The following is a 16,955-nucleotide window of genomic DNA, read 5'->3' as shown; positions in this document are numbered from 1 at the left end:
TTCCAGCGTTATCGCGCCAAGTGGATACACGGTTGCGATATCAATCCGACTCTGATATACATCGCATACAGGATAGATATATCTTTACGTGCTCGATAGGCATGCGAATGTAAATTATATTTTTAATTGATTTTTCGCAATGTTCGTGCGTTTTCAGGCTCCTCCAACGGTCACAGCCCGGTTCTAAATCTCTCCAAAACGGCGGGAAGCGGAAGCGTGGGCGAGCAGTCCGGAAGCGAGGCAGGCGCGTCGCATCGTTCTCAAGACGACGAGGAGGAGGACGACAATCTGTCGGAGGACCTCGAAGACGACAATGAAAAGGACGAAGGTATGTTGAAGTATTTTGAGTGTGCTAGGCGGTTCAACCGCAAGCGACAGGAAAGAGATCTGCGAGTTGTCACACATTTATATCTCTGACAAAGCAATCGGTTCGAAAGAGATCATTCATGCCTGGCAATCAATTAAAACCGCACGATAAAATGCGTTCTTTCGCTTTTAACGTTCGACGAATATTAAAAGGACAATTTTGATGAGCGAGAGAGAGAAAGAAAGAGAGAGAGAGTGATAGAGAGGGAAGAGGGGGGAGAGAAAGGATTCATGCTCGTGAAATAATTATATCGATTTTGCCGGACACGCCGCGTTTAAAGACGAGTTCTTCTAGACGACTGGCGGGTCAGGGCCTCTCATCCATCATCTCTACCGAGAGAGCACGAGGGACGCTTCGGGATTCGTCTTCCATCGCGTTCTGACAAACGCACCGCAGCGGTTGCCAAGTCACAGTGTAGATTCAACGTTTTTAATTGTCTCCAGTTTGAACAAAATAATAATATTTCGTTAAAATATTAAATACAATTATTGCTTTTCAACTAATTTGTGGAACGTGTTGTGTGCCTCATGATATTGAATGGGCTTGTTCCTTTATCGGCGAGTTATCTCCAAGCCGCGCGGTTTCCATGTAAGAAGCATCACTGTCGGGGCAAAGCGATCATTAGACTCGTATCTTTGGTATTTAGTTTCATTTTTCTAATGAAAGATGGATCGAGAGATCGAATCTCCGTCTGATCTTTGTATACCGGTATCCTTCCCTGCCTTGTTCTGGCGCTCCGGATTCACCGAAGCGTCATAATCGTTTTGATTTCTAATCTACTCGACCATTGTCGCGTCGGCATGTTAATTGGCCGGTCCAATTAATGGGGCCAGAGGGCCGCTCGTAAAGTCGCGTCCCACCACGTGGGATCGATTTTGCGTTACGAATGCGTTTCTTCTACGAAAAAGAAAAGAAAGGGAGATGCGTTTGATCATCTCGCGTTGTCTTAATTAATTTCGTTTCTTTCGGGCTGCGATTTAATGCCAAGCATCGGGGTCGAGTCGTTAGGAGAAAACGCGCCTCGCGCGGTCACGAGTGATTTACGGGCGAATCGAGACACGGCAGTCTCGACGGGGGCGACGATACCGGACCGTAGGAATTCACGGAAATCATAAGATTATCCACCATTCGGTCTTCGCACTGCTAGAGGCTGGCTGGAAAACATCGGGGACCGCCGCGCGCCCGCAAAATTAGGGGATCCCGCGTGTACCCCCGAATTAGTGGGCCCGTAAATTCCACGAAATACGCGAGTTAGACGTATAAATTCCGGGTGCGGGTCGTGTACGACGAGAAGGGGGGGCGGGTAGGATCAAATCCGTGTCTCGCAGCGTGTCGTATGCAATACATGGGTACACCTTACTCACCGATGCTCGCGGGTGATCGAAGTAGAACCACGTCGAACGCCCGTGGGAGTGTACACGTTCGTGGAATGCAGTTCTGATTTAATGAGACGCGCCACTATCTCTCGTTTTCGTTCTCGGAATCTGATTCACCGCGATTCGTCGTCGATTTCGCATCCACTGATCATCCAAATCCTCTTCGATCATTTCGTTTATCTCGTCTTCGATTATCGTGTTCATTCGCTTTATCGAGAGGGATTTCTTTTTCAAGTCAGATTCCACTGACTATAAATGCACATATTGGATAACTTGCCGTCTTTCTGATTGTGGGCATTCTTCTCGCGCTCTCGTCGAGAGATTCGAAGGGTGAAGAGCGAATTCACGCGTCGCGAAAAGATTTCGAGGAGGGCGATGACTTTCGTCCTGATAATTGTAATGGCTCGCGGTAGAAAGATATAGGCGCACGGAATAACGTCGGGAGGAGAAAAGAGAAAAGAAACGCGATTTTAGGAGAGCAAAGGATCGAAAGGAAAGAAGAGGCGATGCGTTTCCCCCTATCAAAAGGTGCCGGCACCGAAGGTGCGCTGAGCATTAAAGCGACCAATGGCAATAAGTAACCGATTGCCGAGTGGCGTTGTAGGTGCGCGTAGATAATTAAAAGACGATACAATAAACTACATATCGTTGGCCGTAAAGCAGCCGGGCTGCTAAAGCCCACGGTGTGGGCCGGTACCACGAGCGATCACTTAAGCCTGGAACCCACGCAGACATCTTGTCTCACCGCCACTCTCCGGGACCCTACGGCAATAACCATAAGGCATCCTTTATTCCGACGATCCCGCTGGATCCTTTTCGCTGATCTTTGGAGAACGATGACCACGTGCGCGGCCGGCCCTTCTATAGCGCGACAAAATATCACATGTGTGTCAATACGTTTTGAATAGAAGTATTTCCAAGAAGTGTCTCAACCTGGGGTGGTCCAGTTTGATTCAGCTTCTTGATTATTCACCGCCTAAAGAGGCGGATAATATAATATTGACGATTCAATGCAGCGTTTCGAGTTTGAAATTAGTTTTGAAAATTTTTAGCGGTATTTTTTGAAAGATATATAATATTAATTTTACACGAACAATCACATAAGCGCGGCAAATTATATTGCTAGGTCATCGATAACGATACTTCGTTTCTCCCTCCGATATTTCACAGCGAGATGATGAACAGCCAGTCGGTCAAGACGCGACTAATCGTCCGAGGAACGCCGTGTAGTGTTTAATCCGTGAATTTAATTCGCCTGCGTTGACGTTAAATCAAAAAGTGGCGAAGGGTAACAAGTAGTCGTCGCGAGATTACGACTTCGAGACACGCACGCTGTATAAGTCTCAGGGCCTGCCCCTCGTACTTCGAACGTTGTTCGACGTTCGTTACGGCGAATTTATCATTGACGTTTTGCTCCCGACAACGTTCTGGTCGAGGAAGAATCTTTACGCGAAATGAGCTCCGCGCATTATGGAATAGACGGCATTTATTTATCGCCGTAGAGTGTGTTTCTCGGAGCCGTTCTTCCGCCTCGTCGTCTCAAGGATTCCTCAGGAGACGACGTAACGTGAAAATTTCACTTTCAGATTTGTCGGACGTGCCGGAGAATCTGCCGTTGCCAGCGCCGGGCTCGGAAAGTCCTCCCCAGGCCCTGAACTACTCGCAGATAGCCTCGGCGGCGGTCGCCGTATCTCAGAGCGCCCAGGACCCCTCGGTCTCGAGTACGGAGACCCTGCTGAGGAATATCCAGGGCTTGCTCAAGGTCGCGGCCGACAACGCGAGGCAGCAGGAGAGGCAAATCAACTACGAGAAAGGTCAGTGGCAGGGCTTTCTTAAGACACTTGAGGGCGCTCTCCACAATTTCATTATCTTCCAGCTCTCCCAGAACCACATTAAGAGGCATTAGTCCCTGTCCCGTGGACGAGACCCGCCACTCCCCCCCCCCTCCTCGTGCCTCTCTCTTCCGTTCTTTATCCAGCCTCATCTACCGCGTCGCCTCCCTCTCACGCTTCAATCTTTGCGCTTGACTTGCTTGTACCGCGTTAAGACCATGGATACGTGAAATGAGAATGATAATAGTCGGGGAGAGCTGGACATCCGAAAGTAAAGACCTGTAGCGTAAAGGCGCGTGATGACGAGTATCGTATATACAAATAATATTATACATCTTGCTTTTTATCTTAATGTTAATTTTTAACGTACACCTCGATACTATTTATTGACGCTTTTCTTTTTGCGCAAAGTGTTTCAATCTGTGCGTTGACGTGCGCATAGAGCATAGGATATTTATAACGTATTATTATTACGAAATTTTCTTAAATCGATACATTGAGCAATTCTTCGAGCGACGACGCAAGATAATGATTCACGGAAATATTTTGCGCAAGAACCAGCGTGATCCTCCCCGGTGAGATATCGCTCGCAAAAAACGTCATCTCCGGCGTGTTAGGATTAAATTTTAAGTGTCACCATTGCCGTAGCTGTAGCCGTGGATAGAGTTTGTACCGTAGATTGGTTACGATGAATGTAGGCAAGACCCATTAAGAAAGAGTCGGCGCGGCGCGAGATGACGTGCAGCATACGACTTCTTTCTCATTAACGCGCGTGATAAATCGGCCGGCGTTATTATTAAATATGTTCGTCGCGAGATCTCGGAACGCCGGACGAGAAGAGAAAAGAAAAAAGAGGAATGAAAGGGGTCGGCGCACGGAATCGTTTCTCACGGTGTCGAAGTTGCTTCGGGACTGAGGCGAACTTAACTAACGACATAACAGACATCTCGATGTAAATCGTCACAAGCCGTTTATTCGATATCGATCGAGTGTCGTCGCGATTTGATTGCAGCGACGATTGGCAGGGAATCGCGTTACGATGGAAACGATGATAACGCGTAAGTGGCACAATATATGTACGCATGTATTTCTATATTAATATGCTATCAATGCGTAAGTAAATGAGTTGCCATTGTAGTCGTTAGTTGTTACTGATAGTATGTGATAGTTGTATTATCGAAGGTATATATTGTTAACTTGCGAACTGTAACTGTAAGGGATTTCATGAATATCTCGTGGATGAAATTGTGGAGAATGTACGAATAAAAAGCGCTACGTAAAACGACACGCAACGTCAAGTTGATTTCAGCCGAGCGATCGCAGTTCTTCGGCGTAATATTGGTGAATCACGTAATGAAAAAAAAAAAAAGAAAAAAAGAACACGATTATATTCCCATACGAAATCCAGTTCTTGGAGCCATCATCCAATTTCGCTCGTAAACTGTCATCGATCGGCTATACATCCGCTTCTATTTTAACAACATGATTATTATCCACCATCGATTATTATCAAAGTACTCGCGTCACAGATTTGACGTCGGTTTATCTGTCCAATTTGGAATCCAGGACATAAACGTCGTCTAGAGTACAATAGTCATATTGCAAGAGATCGTACTTGACGTTTCTCATCGGGTATATTTTTCTTCTAAAATTATATCGTTATTAAGCGACGCTTCATGTCAGATACGAGATCAAACTGCCACATTTAGCGCCAAATGTAGTCTCGGCGCGCATTATCGGCGATTCTCAGATCGGCTTGGAAAGACTGACCGTCGAGGATATATCGCAATCCTCAGCGGGACGGGCGGGCTCTCGACGTACGAGCGTCCCTTATCTACGTTTTCGCAGGTTTTAAGTGGTGGATGCCCATAAACGCGCCGATCCGATATCCAACCGCGTCGGGGCCGAAGTCGCGCGTCCCAGCGGCGCGTTTAATAAATTCCAAGCGAAACGTAACCCCGGGACTTTAATTACCCATTAGCCGATACAAAGTGTCATTTTCAGAGCCGTTAACTAATGCGTTTTGCCGGCCTTAACGTTAGGAATGCCGGGCATCGCGACCTCGGCGGCGGCAGCGGCGGTGCTTAAGCAGCTCCCCGCGGTTGCATGTGCCCGCCGACTCGCAGGAGAGGTGGTTAGATCCTCGAAGCTGGGGAGATCCGATAAAAAGAAATCGACGACGCTCCCATGGCCGATGCCCCCTCGTCGCGCTCCCTCGCCCCCCGTCGCCACTCTCACCGTTCACCGCCACCCTCGCGACACACGGCGACTTAACGAACAGTTCTCGACGACCGTACCTTCCTCGCTGCGAAGTGCACGAGCACGATCCACTTGTATAATTCGTGATTTCCTTTCGGCGCTCTCGACTACATCCCGCTAACGATATCGCCAATATCGTGGGTTTCCGTTAAACGCGAGCGATGCAACGCCGGAACATGTCGTGCTAACGAGCGAAAGAATATAGTACATAATATATATTTTTTTAGTTTTTTTTTTAATATAGATATTATTAATGTCGATTTGGTAAAGATCTTTCAACTTATTCTTTGTCATGCATTGTGCTTTCGTATCGGTAGTCCGTGATTCATTCATCATGCTATGAGTGATTGATATCGCGATCGAGAGGTCGGTCTCTTTTCCAATCCACAACTCCTTGGTCGACCCAGTAAGCGCGTGGATTTTAATAAGAAGAGACACGTTCGGTCGAGCGGTCGAGAAGCAGACTCGCGGGCACCGGACACGTGAACGCTAACGAGTTCATTTGGCGCGCGTTGCGACGTTAAGCTCGGAATGCGCGGCGGTTATTGCTGATCAGCTTAACAGATTCTGCGCGCGCGTTCGACGCGAAGATCTCCATGCAGCGCGAGTCGATCGACAGGCCGGGAAAGAGGGAGGAGGAGGTGGAGGATAAAGGGTGCTGTTGCGGTATAGAGAAAGGAAAGAAAAAAAGAAGAGCGGCGGCAGTCAACGACGACGACGGCAACGACTACGACAACGACGAGGGCGGCAGGAGCGGGGCAGGGCCGTGAGGGAAGTAGTCGGAAAGAGAGTAAGAGAGGCCCGATTTAATACTCGAACGAGCCAGCAGCTCGTTTTACACCAGATGGTTTTACATACGGCCACTATCGTGTTACGAACCTTCAGCCATGGGTGCATCCGTATCTCCGTCGGCACGAGATCCGAGCGCCTTCGTATGTGCGTCTCTCGCGCACACGCACGCGGATGCACACGCGTACCGCGCCTTGGCCCGTCGGTTTTAAGCCAATGCGGACCGGGAGATGCCTTCGATGTGGAATATTATCGATATTATTCGTCTTTGTCAGCCTCTCACGCGACCGCTCGTACCGTAAGGGGATTGAGCGTTCGTTCGTCGTTGCAGTCCTAAAAAGAGCGAGACGCGAGAGTCGTGATGTTCTCGCAGGCACGTCGAAGATCTGGAAGCTTTATTTCTTTATTTATCCTCTCTTACGTCGCGGCTCGGGTTTCGTAAACGCGCTAATACATCGTGAGACGTAACGTAGATTTTATTATTAAAAAGATGCTAAGCTCTCGAATTTGTTGTACATTAGGCAATATTTAAGACAGAATACATGGATAGAATCAGAGATGCTTGAAAGCGATCGAGAACAGCTAAATTTTTCTAGCGACTGATCAAGAAGTATCTTCTAGATTTTAATGATATTTAATATTTTTCTTCGCGATTTTTTCAATCAAATTTTCGAATTTTTTATTACGGCTGTAATCCAGTCTGTCAATAGACGTAAGCTAGGAGACTCGCGAAACGTTTTCTCGCGCGGCTTAGCGCGTTGTTTTCCCTTCAAATAAAAAAGATAACTGCGACGTGAGGTCCTACCCGAAAAAAGAAATAATTTTAACGATCCCGCCTTCTTTTTACCAAGGACGCGCGATATTCTCATTTATCGTTCAAATATTTGCTCGTTACGCATGAGGCGCGCACGCATCCCGACAGCCAAGAAGGAGCGTTTCGAGAAAAAGAGGCGACCATCTCTCTCTCTCTCGTTGTCGCCGGTAAGTTACATGCCGCACGAAGGACAATATGAGCCCGCCTGGCCGGCGAGGAGCCAGCGAGCGCGGCAGCGAGGCTACTATCTTCGATCCTCGACGAGATAAGGAAAGCGTAGGAGCCACGGCGGGACCAACGGCGAGGATTATGTGTGGTGCATCGTGGTGTCTGGCGCGCGGGCCCCACGGGGCCCTCCCGGTTAAGGCTCCTCGAGCGCGGAATATAAAGAGGGGATTGAGTTGTAGCCGCGAGTGGAGGATCTTATGTAGATTCCTTGTAGATCGTGCACCCGATTCGATCGCGATCGGTTCTCAGTGCCCGGTACTGGGTTAATTAAAATTGTAGGAGCCCCAACGTCTCTTTCACTCTCTGTCTCTTTCTTCTTTTCTTTCTTCTCTCTGCGAAACTCTCCTGTCCCGTGCCACTGCCTCTTTGTGTCTTTTCTCTCTCTCTCTTTCTCTCTCTCTCTCTCTCTCTCTCTCTCTCTCTCTCTCTCTTTCTCTCTCTCTTTCTCCCCCTCTTTTTTTCTCTCTCTCTTTGTCCGCTCTATTCTCCGCCACTTTCCTCGACGCCGCGAGCGACGTCTCCCCGCTTTCTTTGTATCTCGCGGCTTCTTTTTCTCTCCGTCCTCTCCTCGTTCCACAGTTGCTGCAAACGCGGCGCGACCGCATCTCTCGCTACATAAACTCCTGCGATTTTCGGCCGCCGCTGCTTGGGAGGTTGCTCACGTGAAATCCTATTACCGCGAGCGACGATGCGGCACGACGGAAGAGGTGGGATGTGGCCGTTGGGTACCGGCCCCATCGAGTAGGTGTCTGCGTTACGAATGGAACGCGAATTACCGACGCCGCTGTCGTGGTACATAGAGATACAAACGAGACGAGATCGTTTCCCGCGCTGATCGGTACGGCATCGCGATTGAGAGCCATTACAGTCACGCAAGCAATGTCGTCAATCACGAATTCCCCGATTATCGGTGACGCTTCAAGGCTACGGTAGTACTACAACTTAAGACTTTCAGAACTGCAAGGGAAATATCTTGTACTTTCAAAACCGCGAAGTGATAAATATATGTCAAATAAAATGCATTTGTATCTCTTTGCCGGTGGGACACGACAAGCTCTCTTGTGGCAGGTGAGACGGGGGGTGGCAGACGTAAATATTTCGCAGTGCAAACAGAAACGTTGATACAAACGTCCCGAACGTGAACTTTCGAGACGTTCGAGTGCCGGTGGTTGCCTTCTCTCCGCTCGCGGTTGAATGCAGACTGATTGATTTATGCTTAACCCTGCCAACCGGCGACCCTCCTACCCTTCTCTCGTCCTCGTGCATGGAGAGATAGGTTAGCTTAACCGAGGCTATCTCTATATCGCCCGGCGAGCAGCCATTATCGCGCAAACTATGTATACGCACATATCGGCGGCACGCTTGTTTTTTTCCTCCCTCCTCGTACTCTCTTTATTTTCCACCTTCTCGTTCTCCATCTGCCTTATCTCGTACACGAATCAATAAGTGATCGAGTACTCCTTCGCTATTGCTTTTCTACGTTACAGAATTAATTAATTAATTAAGTTTAAGTTTTTTTTCCTTCTCTCGCTGTAAATGGTTGTTGCGCAGAATGGCATTACATAGCACGATAAATCTAGAAATCGCCGCTTTTACGGCATCTTTTCATTTCGCGTCTCAGCGGTTTTTTTTATTGCCGTCGACTGTTTGCTTTAATTAGCGACAGGAGGAAGGGAGGAAGGTATTGTCTTAGATTTAATTAAGAATCGGTTTATTGACCTCCGAAGACTAGCCCTCCCTTGAACGGCCGCGACGCATCTCGGGGAATCGTTATATGGTGGCGCTTAGCAATAAATAGCTGGCACTTTTATTGCCCTGTGAGGAGAGAGCAAAAGAAACCTGCTGATCTTCCCGCAGGTAGAAGGTGGAACAAAAGAGGCGCACGCCTGTACCGCGCGCGTACTGTAAACAGTTTAGTTTTCAAATTTTAAACGCCACGACGCCACAGGAGATGCACCCGAAAGGGAGAGAGAGAAAGAGGAAGACAAGAGAGCGGGGCCTCTCTACGCCATTAAATATTTTCCACACGATGTATGTACAATATTACGTGTAACATAGGTGTATGTTTACACGCATATCCGAGAAGAGCGCGCGGTGCCAGACCAGAACAACTTCCTCTGCATACATCAATTACGCCTCTCGCGGTTCCCATTATTAGCCGCCTATAATTTATTACTTTCCACCTTAATAAGCATAATAATTCCCATGCTATTCTTCGTGCCGCTTCGTATAGCCGCCACGATGGTGATGGTTGCTCACTCTTTCTCTCTTTCTCTCTCTCTCTCGCGTTGTATATATATATATATATATATATATATATATATATATATATATATATCTTTGTATATAAGTATATCCTATTTAAAAGAGAAGGCCATAAGTGTGCTCGCACAGTGCCTGTACGTGCCAACGTCTACGTTGGGCCCGACCTCTGACCCAGAGACAATCGTTAAGGTAGCGTATTGGGCTGGCATGCTCGGACCACAGATATTTAATTACCTTCGGAGCGGAACCGAGCTGGGTCCCTGTCGAGGAATTGCTAATGCTGAAGGCGCTAAGGCCAAGCCGAATAGAACGAACGGAATGATCGTTCATCGAAGGAAAACAATATTGCAAAAACCGACCAGCGGAATCGTAACTCTCGACTCCTTGTATCTTCGTTCTGCATAACTTCCACTTGCTAGCGTGGTAACAGGACTGGCGGGGGGAAGGATACGGTTTCTTGTTAGGCCCGACCGACTTGACCGTGTATGCTTTTTGGGTATCCTCCTGGGTATCGGAACTACCAGCGCAACCACCCTCCCGGGGCGCGCGACACGGGCTTCTACAACTGCGTTTATAACTCAGAAGCCCGGTCTTAGCATCGACTACAAATTGTCGAAGAATGATTTAACCGTCTATTATAGGACATCTCACGACTCCAATTTTTTACGTATCTCTTATTAATTACCATAATTTTGTTTTATGAAATTATCGATATTTTATAATTTTCTCTATATTATGCTTTTACGCAAAGTAATTTTCTTAAAAATCGAATGTTTCCTGGTAACTTCTATTGGAATCTTATTTCCTGGCGCGCGCGAGTTGGAGTACCGTCCGCAATATTCACAAGAATGGCGCCTCTAATGAGACTTCTTGCCCAGGTCAGGGTGGACTTCGTTGTTACTCGTAAATCGCAAGAAAACGCGAAGCCGGACGTAGGGAACAGCATACGCATGTGCATGCAGTGCCCACGGGACGCATGTGCACACGGTGAGAGGTATATGCGAAAGATACTCCGTACGAGAGAAAAGAGAGTAAAAATCGCGGGGACAATACGATGTCGCCGGCCGGTGCGCACCGCGGATGTCCGATACGTTCCCACCTGGGGAACCGAGCCGGAGAACACCGGTGGATTGTCAATTAAAGAAAGCGCAGGAGGAGGGAACCGGGTTCGTATTCCCGGCATAAGCCACCAACGCAAAAAGAATCGAAGAAGGGAAGAATAAACGGTCTGCGGTCTGTAATGCGCACGAGAGATGTGCTCCGAGCGAGCTCCAAACGAGCACGGGAGATGCGGAAGGCTTTGGAGGAGAAGGAGGCGGTAGCGAAGAAGCAGAGAGAAACGGAGAGGAAAGAATTTCAGGGAGAAGGGGCCCCGATGGTGTTAGGGAGGCTAATAAATTATGCCTAACACGGGGAACAACTAGTTGATTATTTATTTAACAATAAAAGGAGCCACGGGCCCTCCTCGCTCTTCGAGTCGCTCTTAGACCGACCGCGCTTCTTCTTCTTGCCGGTGTGCAAATAAGTTTCGCGTCGCCGACTCCGCGTTCGTTTCGCCACGGATATCTATGTTTGTTTAGCGGGGAAATAATTTTATTTTAATGATGTCCTAAATAACGCTAAATCCGACTCTTTCCTGAGTGAGTAGACAGGATAAGCGGTCATTTAGAAACTTCTTTTCAACGTTTGTAGATCGTGCGGATGGCAACGATACGAGATTCGTCGAGAAAAATTTTCTCGAACTTCAATCTCGGAAAAGATCTCACTTCTGCGTGGAAAAAAGGTACGAGGTACAAACGATAAACTGCGCGATGTTTTCACCGAGCGGTGGTGTCACTTAAATCCCGGATTTAACGATCGCGAGGAGACATCGATCCCGGTACTCGTTGCACCAGCCGCGCCGCCCGCCACCTTGTACAGCGCGAACGTCTCGGAATTAAGTAACAAAATGGCCGTTTGTACACGAGGGAACGGTCGAGAAGAGTTTCTCCGCGAAGAGAAATCTTTGTCTCTGGTAATTTCGCATCGACGACGATTATAAACCGAGAATTTATGGCGTCTCTCGATGCTGCGCGGTGGGACTCGCGAGGAGGACAAGGGCGGGAAACAAACGCAGTGCGACCGAGTCCTCTTATGCCGTTACCATCCGGTTGGTTCGCGACTTTGTTTCACTGTGTGGTGAATTTTATTGCCTTCGGTATTTAAATGTCATCGGGAGAAAGAGGAGAAGAAGGAGAAGAAAGAGAAGAAGAAAGAGCGCAACACACGCTTCTCCCTCGCGCGCCTTCTCTTCCCCGAATCGTTCCGATACCGCGCGATAACGATCGAAATTAATTACGCTCCCGGTGGCGTAATTTCAGCGTAATTCCGGCGTCGCGTACACGCACGCATCGCGCATTATCGCAATTTTCGTACGTATTTCCGTACGTGTTCAGACGTCGCACGGAATCGCCACGCGGTGATGTAAATTAACTCGCCGTGTTTTCCGCGGAATTAAATTAAAGCCGCTTCCGGATCGAGCTAGCTCGCGCGGATAAGATCATTGACATCGAGGAAAAAAGAAGATAGAGATTAATTACGAAGGAAATGTCGCGACGTGCGTCGCCACCGCGGTATCGACGTGGCGTAACGCTGAAAATAAAACGCGACGGAGGCACGACGACAGCTCGGACGAGGAAGAAGCGAGGCCGGGTAGACCGGAATTAAAAAAAAAAAGAGAGGAACTTGACCTACCGCAGTTTTAACTACCGTTCAATTATATAGTTTGCTTTCGGGTCGTCGCGCGGGCGAATAAAGCGTGTAATTTACCGACAATAAAAGGGCAGTAGTAACGGCCGCTCGTGAGAGAAGTACATGGAGAAGGGGAACGCTGTCTGTGTCGTTAACGACGTCGTTTATTGCCACGAGGAACGAATATTTTGTTGCAACTCGACGAAGCGACAAAGCGTTTCGATTCGCGGCGCGGCGAGATCGCGCGGAGTCGCGCCTAGAGGAGCGAGAGCGAGGCGGTTAGGGCGCGCGAGGGCACGTTTTACTGCCCGCCGAGTTTCGATAAAAGTACAATATAAGAGAACCGGATGCGCGAGAGGAAGAGAAAAAAAGAGAGAAAAGGGAATGAGAGAACGAGCTTTCGGACTAAACGTTTTAACACTATCGCGTCGCGAAAATGTCGTTGGACGCCTTTTTTCCCCGCATCCTGACGCAATAATTGGATTTCGAAACGACGCCCTCTCTCCCCCCCTCGTCAGTTAATGCGTATAATCGTGGATAATGCGAGCGATAATCCGCACCTACGACGCTAATTTTCTTGCGTGACATCGGCGAGGGATTAGACGAGGAGGCGCGGACTTAAGTGCGACGAGCACAACGGAGAGATATGTAACTCGCGTGCGTTAACTTGTACCCTCTTCCTTTTCTCTCCCAATCTCTCTCTATCGTTGCGTCGATCTGTATGTATTTAATTATTAATTTACTAATTGAGCGGTTGCGCGCTTCGCATTAGGAACTATATCAGTTCCATCTCTTTGCTGAAGTCGAGTGCCGCTTACTCGAATCGGCGCACATAGTTGGCTAGTATGTGTTGGTGCATCTAAAAAAAAAAAAATAAACAACTTCCGACACTGTCGTGTCCATAAAGATGGTATCAGCGCGTAGGTGCTGAGCCACTCGGTGATGTCTTATTACATTGGGCGGTTATTTACGATCGTACCGCGGAAAGAAAGGTAAGACGTGGAACGAGACGAAAAAAGTGCTGGCTGTCGAGAGTTGAGTCGCTTCGTCGCTTTCAACACGCGATGTGAAGTAAAATCTGTAATATACCCCTTCCCTTCCGATTTTAATATTCTCGTAGCGATTAATTTTTACTTTCAAGAGAATTGAGAAGAAAAAAAAGAGAGAGAGGTGTACTCATGTTTGTACAATATTAAAAATGATTAATTACCATTCTGGAACGTTAATCTTGGATATTTCCTATCACTTTCTAAATTACGATCATATTTGCAGTAGAAATAAGCGGATAAAGAGACACGTCATTGATGTAATTGGTGAATGCGACATCAATGAAACTAATAACACGCAGGACTGTAATATAATTTTAAATTACACCTGTCTGTACAGGGACAGTTTTAACGCCACGTGGTAAGTCCGCGCCGCACTTACCAACTTTTTATTGACGCATTCGCATTTGAAAAACGCTTCGAGGAGTTCTTTCAATATTTGTTTTTCCCTCTCGTGCCGTGCCGGCCCGTGCAACCTGTCGAGATAACGAGCGGGCAGTTCGCCGGTGCAACGACAATCTTAATGATAATTTTATACCGGGAATTATTACCCGGTCGTAATAAGCGGACACTCGATTATATGTAGGCGCGCCTCGAACCGCGTCACCGCGCGCCGCGTCGCGTCGTCCCCGTCGTGTTCGCAACTCCGAGTGTGTTGTACGAAGATGAAGATAGCCAGAGCGAATTCATTAGAACGATTGTTAATTACGGTCTCGAGTGACACGCGGGAGTTGATCGGTGAGAAAGGGAAGAAGCGAGGAGGGAACGACAGCTGTCTCTCGCGCGGGGTGAAAGAACCGGAGGAGAGAGAGAGGTGGGCCCCGATTTTTACAACTCGTGCCGTTTCCGGCGCACGCGATACGCCACCGCATGCAAACTGAGCCGGACGAGCGTGCGTCAAATCAATATATCAGAAGAATTAAGAACAAGAATGAGCTTTCTCGCTCACCGGTTCCGGGGCCCGCCGAAAAACGTGGGGTCCGTTGCAAGGAGGGAAAGAAGGGCGGCGATACCTCCCGTATAAATCGGTACGTCGTTATCGTAACGACGAAATCGCCGATCTGATTAAATTGTATACCCACGCTCTCGGTAATTAAGCGGTGGGTTAGGAAGCGGAAGGTGCGCGCTCTCGTTAAGGTATCCTCTCTTTATCTCTTTCTCTCTCTCTCTCTCTCTCTCTGTAGGTCGTTAAAGAATTATAATATTATTCAATAAACTGTGGAAAGAATCTTCGCTACGTTCGTACTGCCGAAGGTTTTACGATCACGAGCCATTAATGTCTTCGCGCTGCGCATGGTTGCATTGGCATGCACGCGCAGACAGTCAGACAGTCGTAATAATGATAAAGATCCAGCTATATGTGGCGGAGTACGGAGTACGTCGTCGGTCTCTCATCGCAGAAAGAGAAGAAAGGAAACGGTCAATGGGTTTAGTTGTTATTCGGACGTATGCATTTTCTTCTTGTTACTAATTTAGCTTAACAGTCACTAATGTCTTAAAAATGCAGGGAAAGCGTCGAGAGCGTTTGTTCATTCTTTTCAATAAAATCTTTCTTGCTTTTTTTTACGAGTTAGTCGCACTAATTACATTTTTGTCTGACTCTTAAAGATAAATTACAAAGTTTTCATGTTAAAATATTTAAGGAACTAGCTTGTTTCACTTTATAACTAAACGTTCGTTATCGTTATCGGTCTAATATCAACAGAGCTCTTGGATCGATAAAGTTTGAAGTTCTCTTGTTCGCATGTAACTCGAATGTGCAATAATTCCATCGGATATCCCGTAGGATCTATCCACGAGGGAGAGAGCGAGAATGGGATTATCTCGAAACGCGAAAACGCTCTTCGGCATATCTCTCCGCGCGAGACTTCGGGCGAAGAGAACTTTAGCGCCGAGGTATGCCGTACGACGAGATATCGATTGCTACACGATCGGCTTGTAAGACTTAATGGAAATCATTCGGACGTTTTTTAATTGCCCGGACATCAATGGACGTTTTTATTGATAAGAAGTATTCCTATTTTATCGAATTTATTTATTAAACTTAAATAGAAAAGTATGACATTACTGTCATTTTACTACATGAATATTCCGAATGCTGGCGGACACAAAAGAAAGTATATAGATACTCTTTATCTTTAAAATTTTATAGTAAATAAGACGAATTTTATTCTTTTTTATGATTTTGTGTCACAAAATACAATTTTGCATTGCCGTCAATTTCAACATAGTTCAAATGAAATTATATGGTAAATTCTTTAATTATTAGAATGAATTAAAAATAATGACACGTTTGACACGTTTTTCGAGGATAATTTTCTTCTGAACAATTCCGAGTAGGCGATAAATCGCGGCGCAAAACTGATTCGCCGTTCGTGCGAAAATAATCGGCGGAGGAGAGGCGGTTCTGCGTCCCCGATAAGACGAGACAAGAACCTTCGATAATCTGCCAATGAAGCTGTGGGCAAGAAACCCGACGCCCACCTACGTGCGCCGGCAGTTTTAGTGCGTACCGAACTCGAAGACCTAGCTGCTGCGATCTAATCCTATTTTCGTTAGATCCGTTAATGGTTAATGGGAGGCAAAGTGGTCAGCGACCGGAACAATGGCTAAGTCCGTCTTAAATCCCGTAGGAGGAGGGAAACCCTTGTAGCCCCCTTAGCCAAGGACCGTAATCCGCATGGGATAACTATTGGCTGCGCTGTTGCTTCGGCGAGGCCAAGTCAAACTGTGCCGAGTGTGCGAGAAAGTTTTAATTATTATCGACAACCTGGCATTCTGTAAATTTCGAGCGATAGGATGTGCTTATTTCGTGGAAGCACGGGGGAGATTGAATAACCGTGTGCACGGTTAATATATGAACGTAATTGGAACAGTGCGTTTCGTTAACTAAAAGTATGTATATGTAAGTATACGGAATTTAATTACAATAATTTTTGCAATTATAATAACGATCTGAGTTTTGATTATAACATTCTTCGGGAGATCGCGGAGAACACGGAGATATCGTTAACATTGGTTCGACAATTGAAATTCAGCGGAAGGGGTATCTCCCGCGAAGGACCCGGTGCCCGGAGGACAAACTAACTTGCCGGGGTATATACTTAATCATTATTCGGCTGTAATATGCAAGGGTAGAAACAACAATATTCTCGTTTCCAGCAGCTCGGCGCCCCCGCAGCGCCCCCGCGTCTTGCGGCGGATCTTCACGTAGGCAAATAGTGCAATCGGGATTAATGAGGATTAGGG

General features: G+C 47.3%; 1 protein-coding gene across 3 annotated transcripts in view; it reads left to right on the top strand.

The window, feature by feature from the left end:
- The window catches only part of Dac (dachshund family transcription factor), a 181,354-nt gene that overhangs the window by 115,630 nt on the left and 48,769 nt on the right, over nt 1-16,955 (top strand). For all 3 annotated transcript variants that reach the window (XM_071774545.1, XM_071774535.1, XM_071774525.1), the window contains exons 6-7: nt 158-328; nt 3,330-3,557. In XM_071774545.1, coding sequence (XP_071630646.1) covers nt 158-328; nt 3,330-3,557 — 399 coding nt within the window. The remainder of the gene's footprint in view (nt 1-157; nt 329-3,329; nt 3,558-16,955) is intronic.

Source organism: Temnothorax longispinosus, chromosome 1, assembly GCF_030848805.1.
Source record: "Temnothorax longispinosus isolate EJ_2023e chromosome 1, Tlon_JGU_v1, whole genome shotgun sequence".
NCBI lineage: Eukaryota > Metazoa > Arthropoda > Insecta > Hymenoptera > Formicidae > Temnothorax > Temnothorax longispinosus.
Note: the sequence above shows the minus strand (reverse complement) of the source record. Positions and strands in the feature narration are given on the sequence as shown.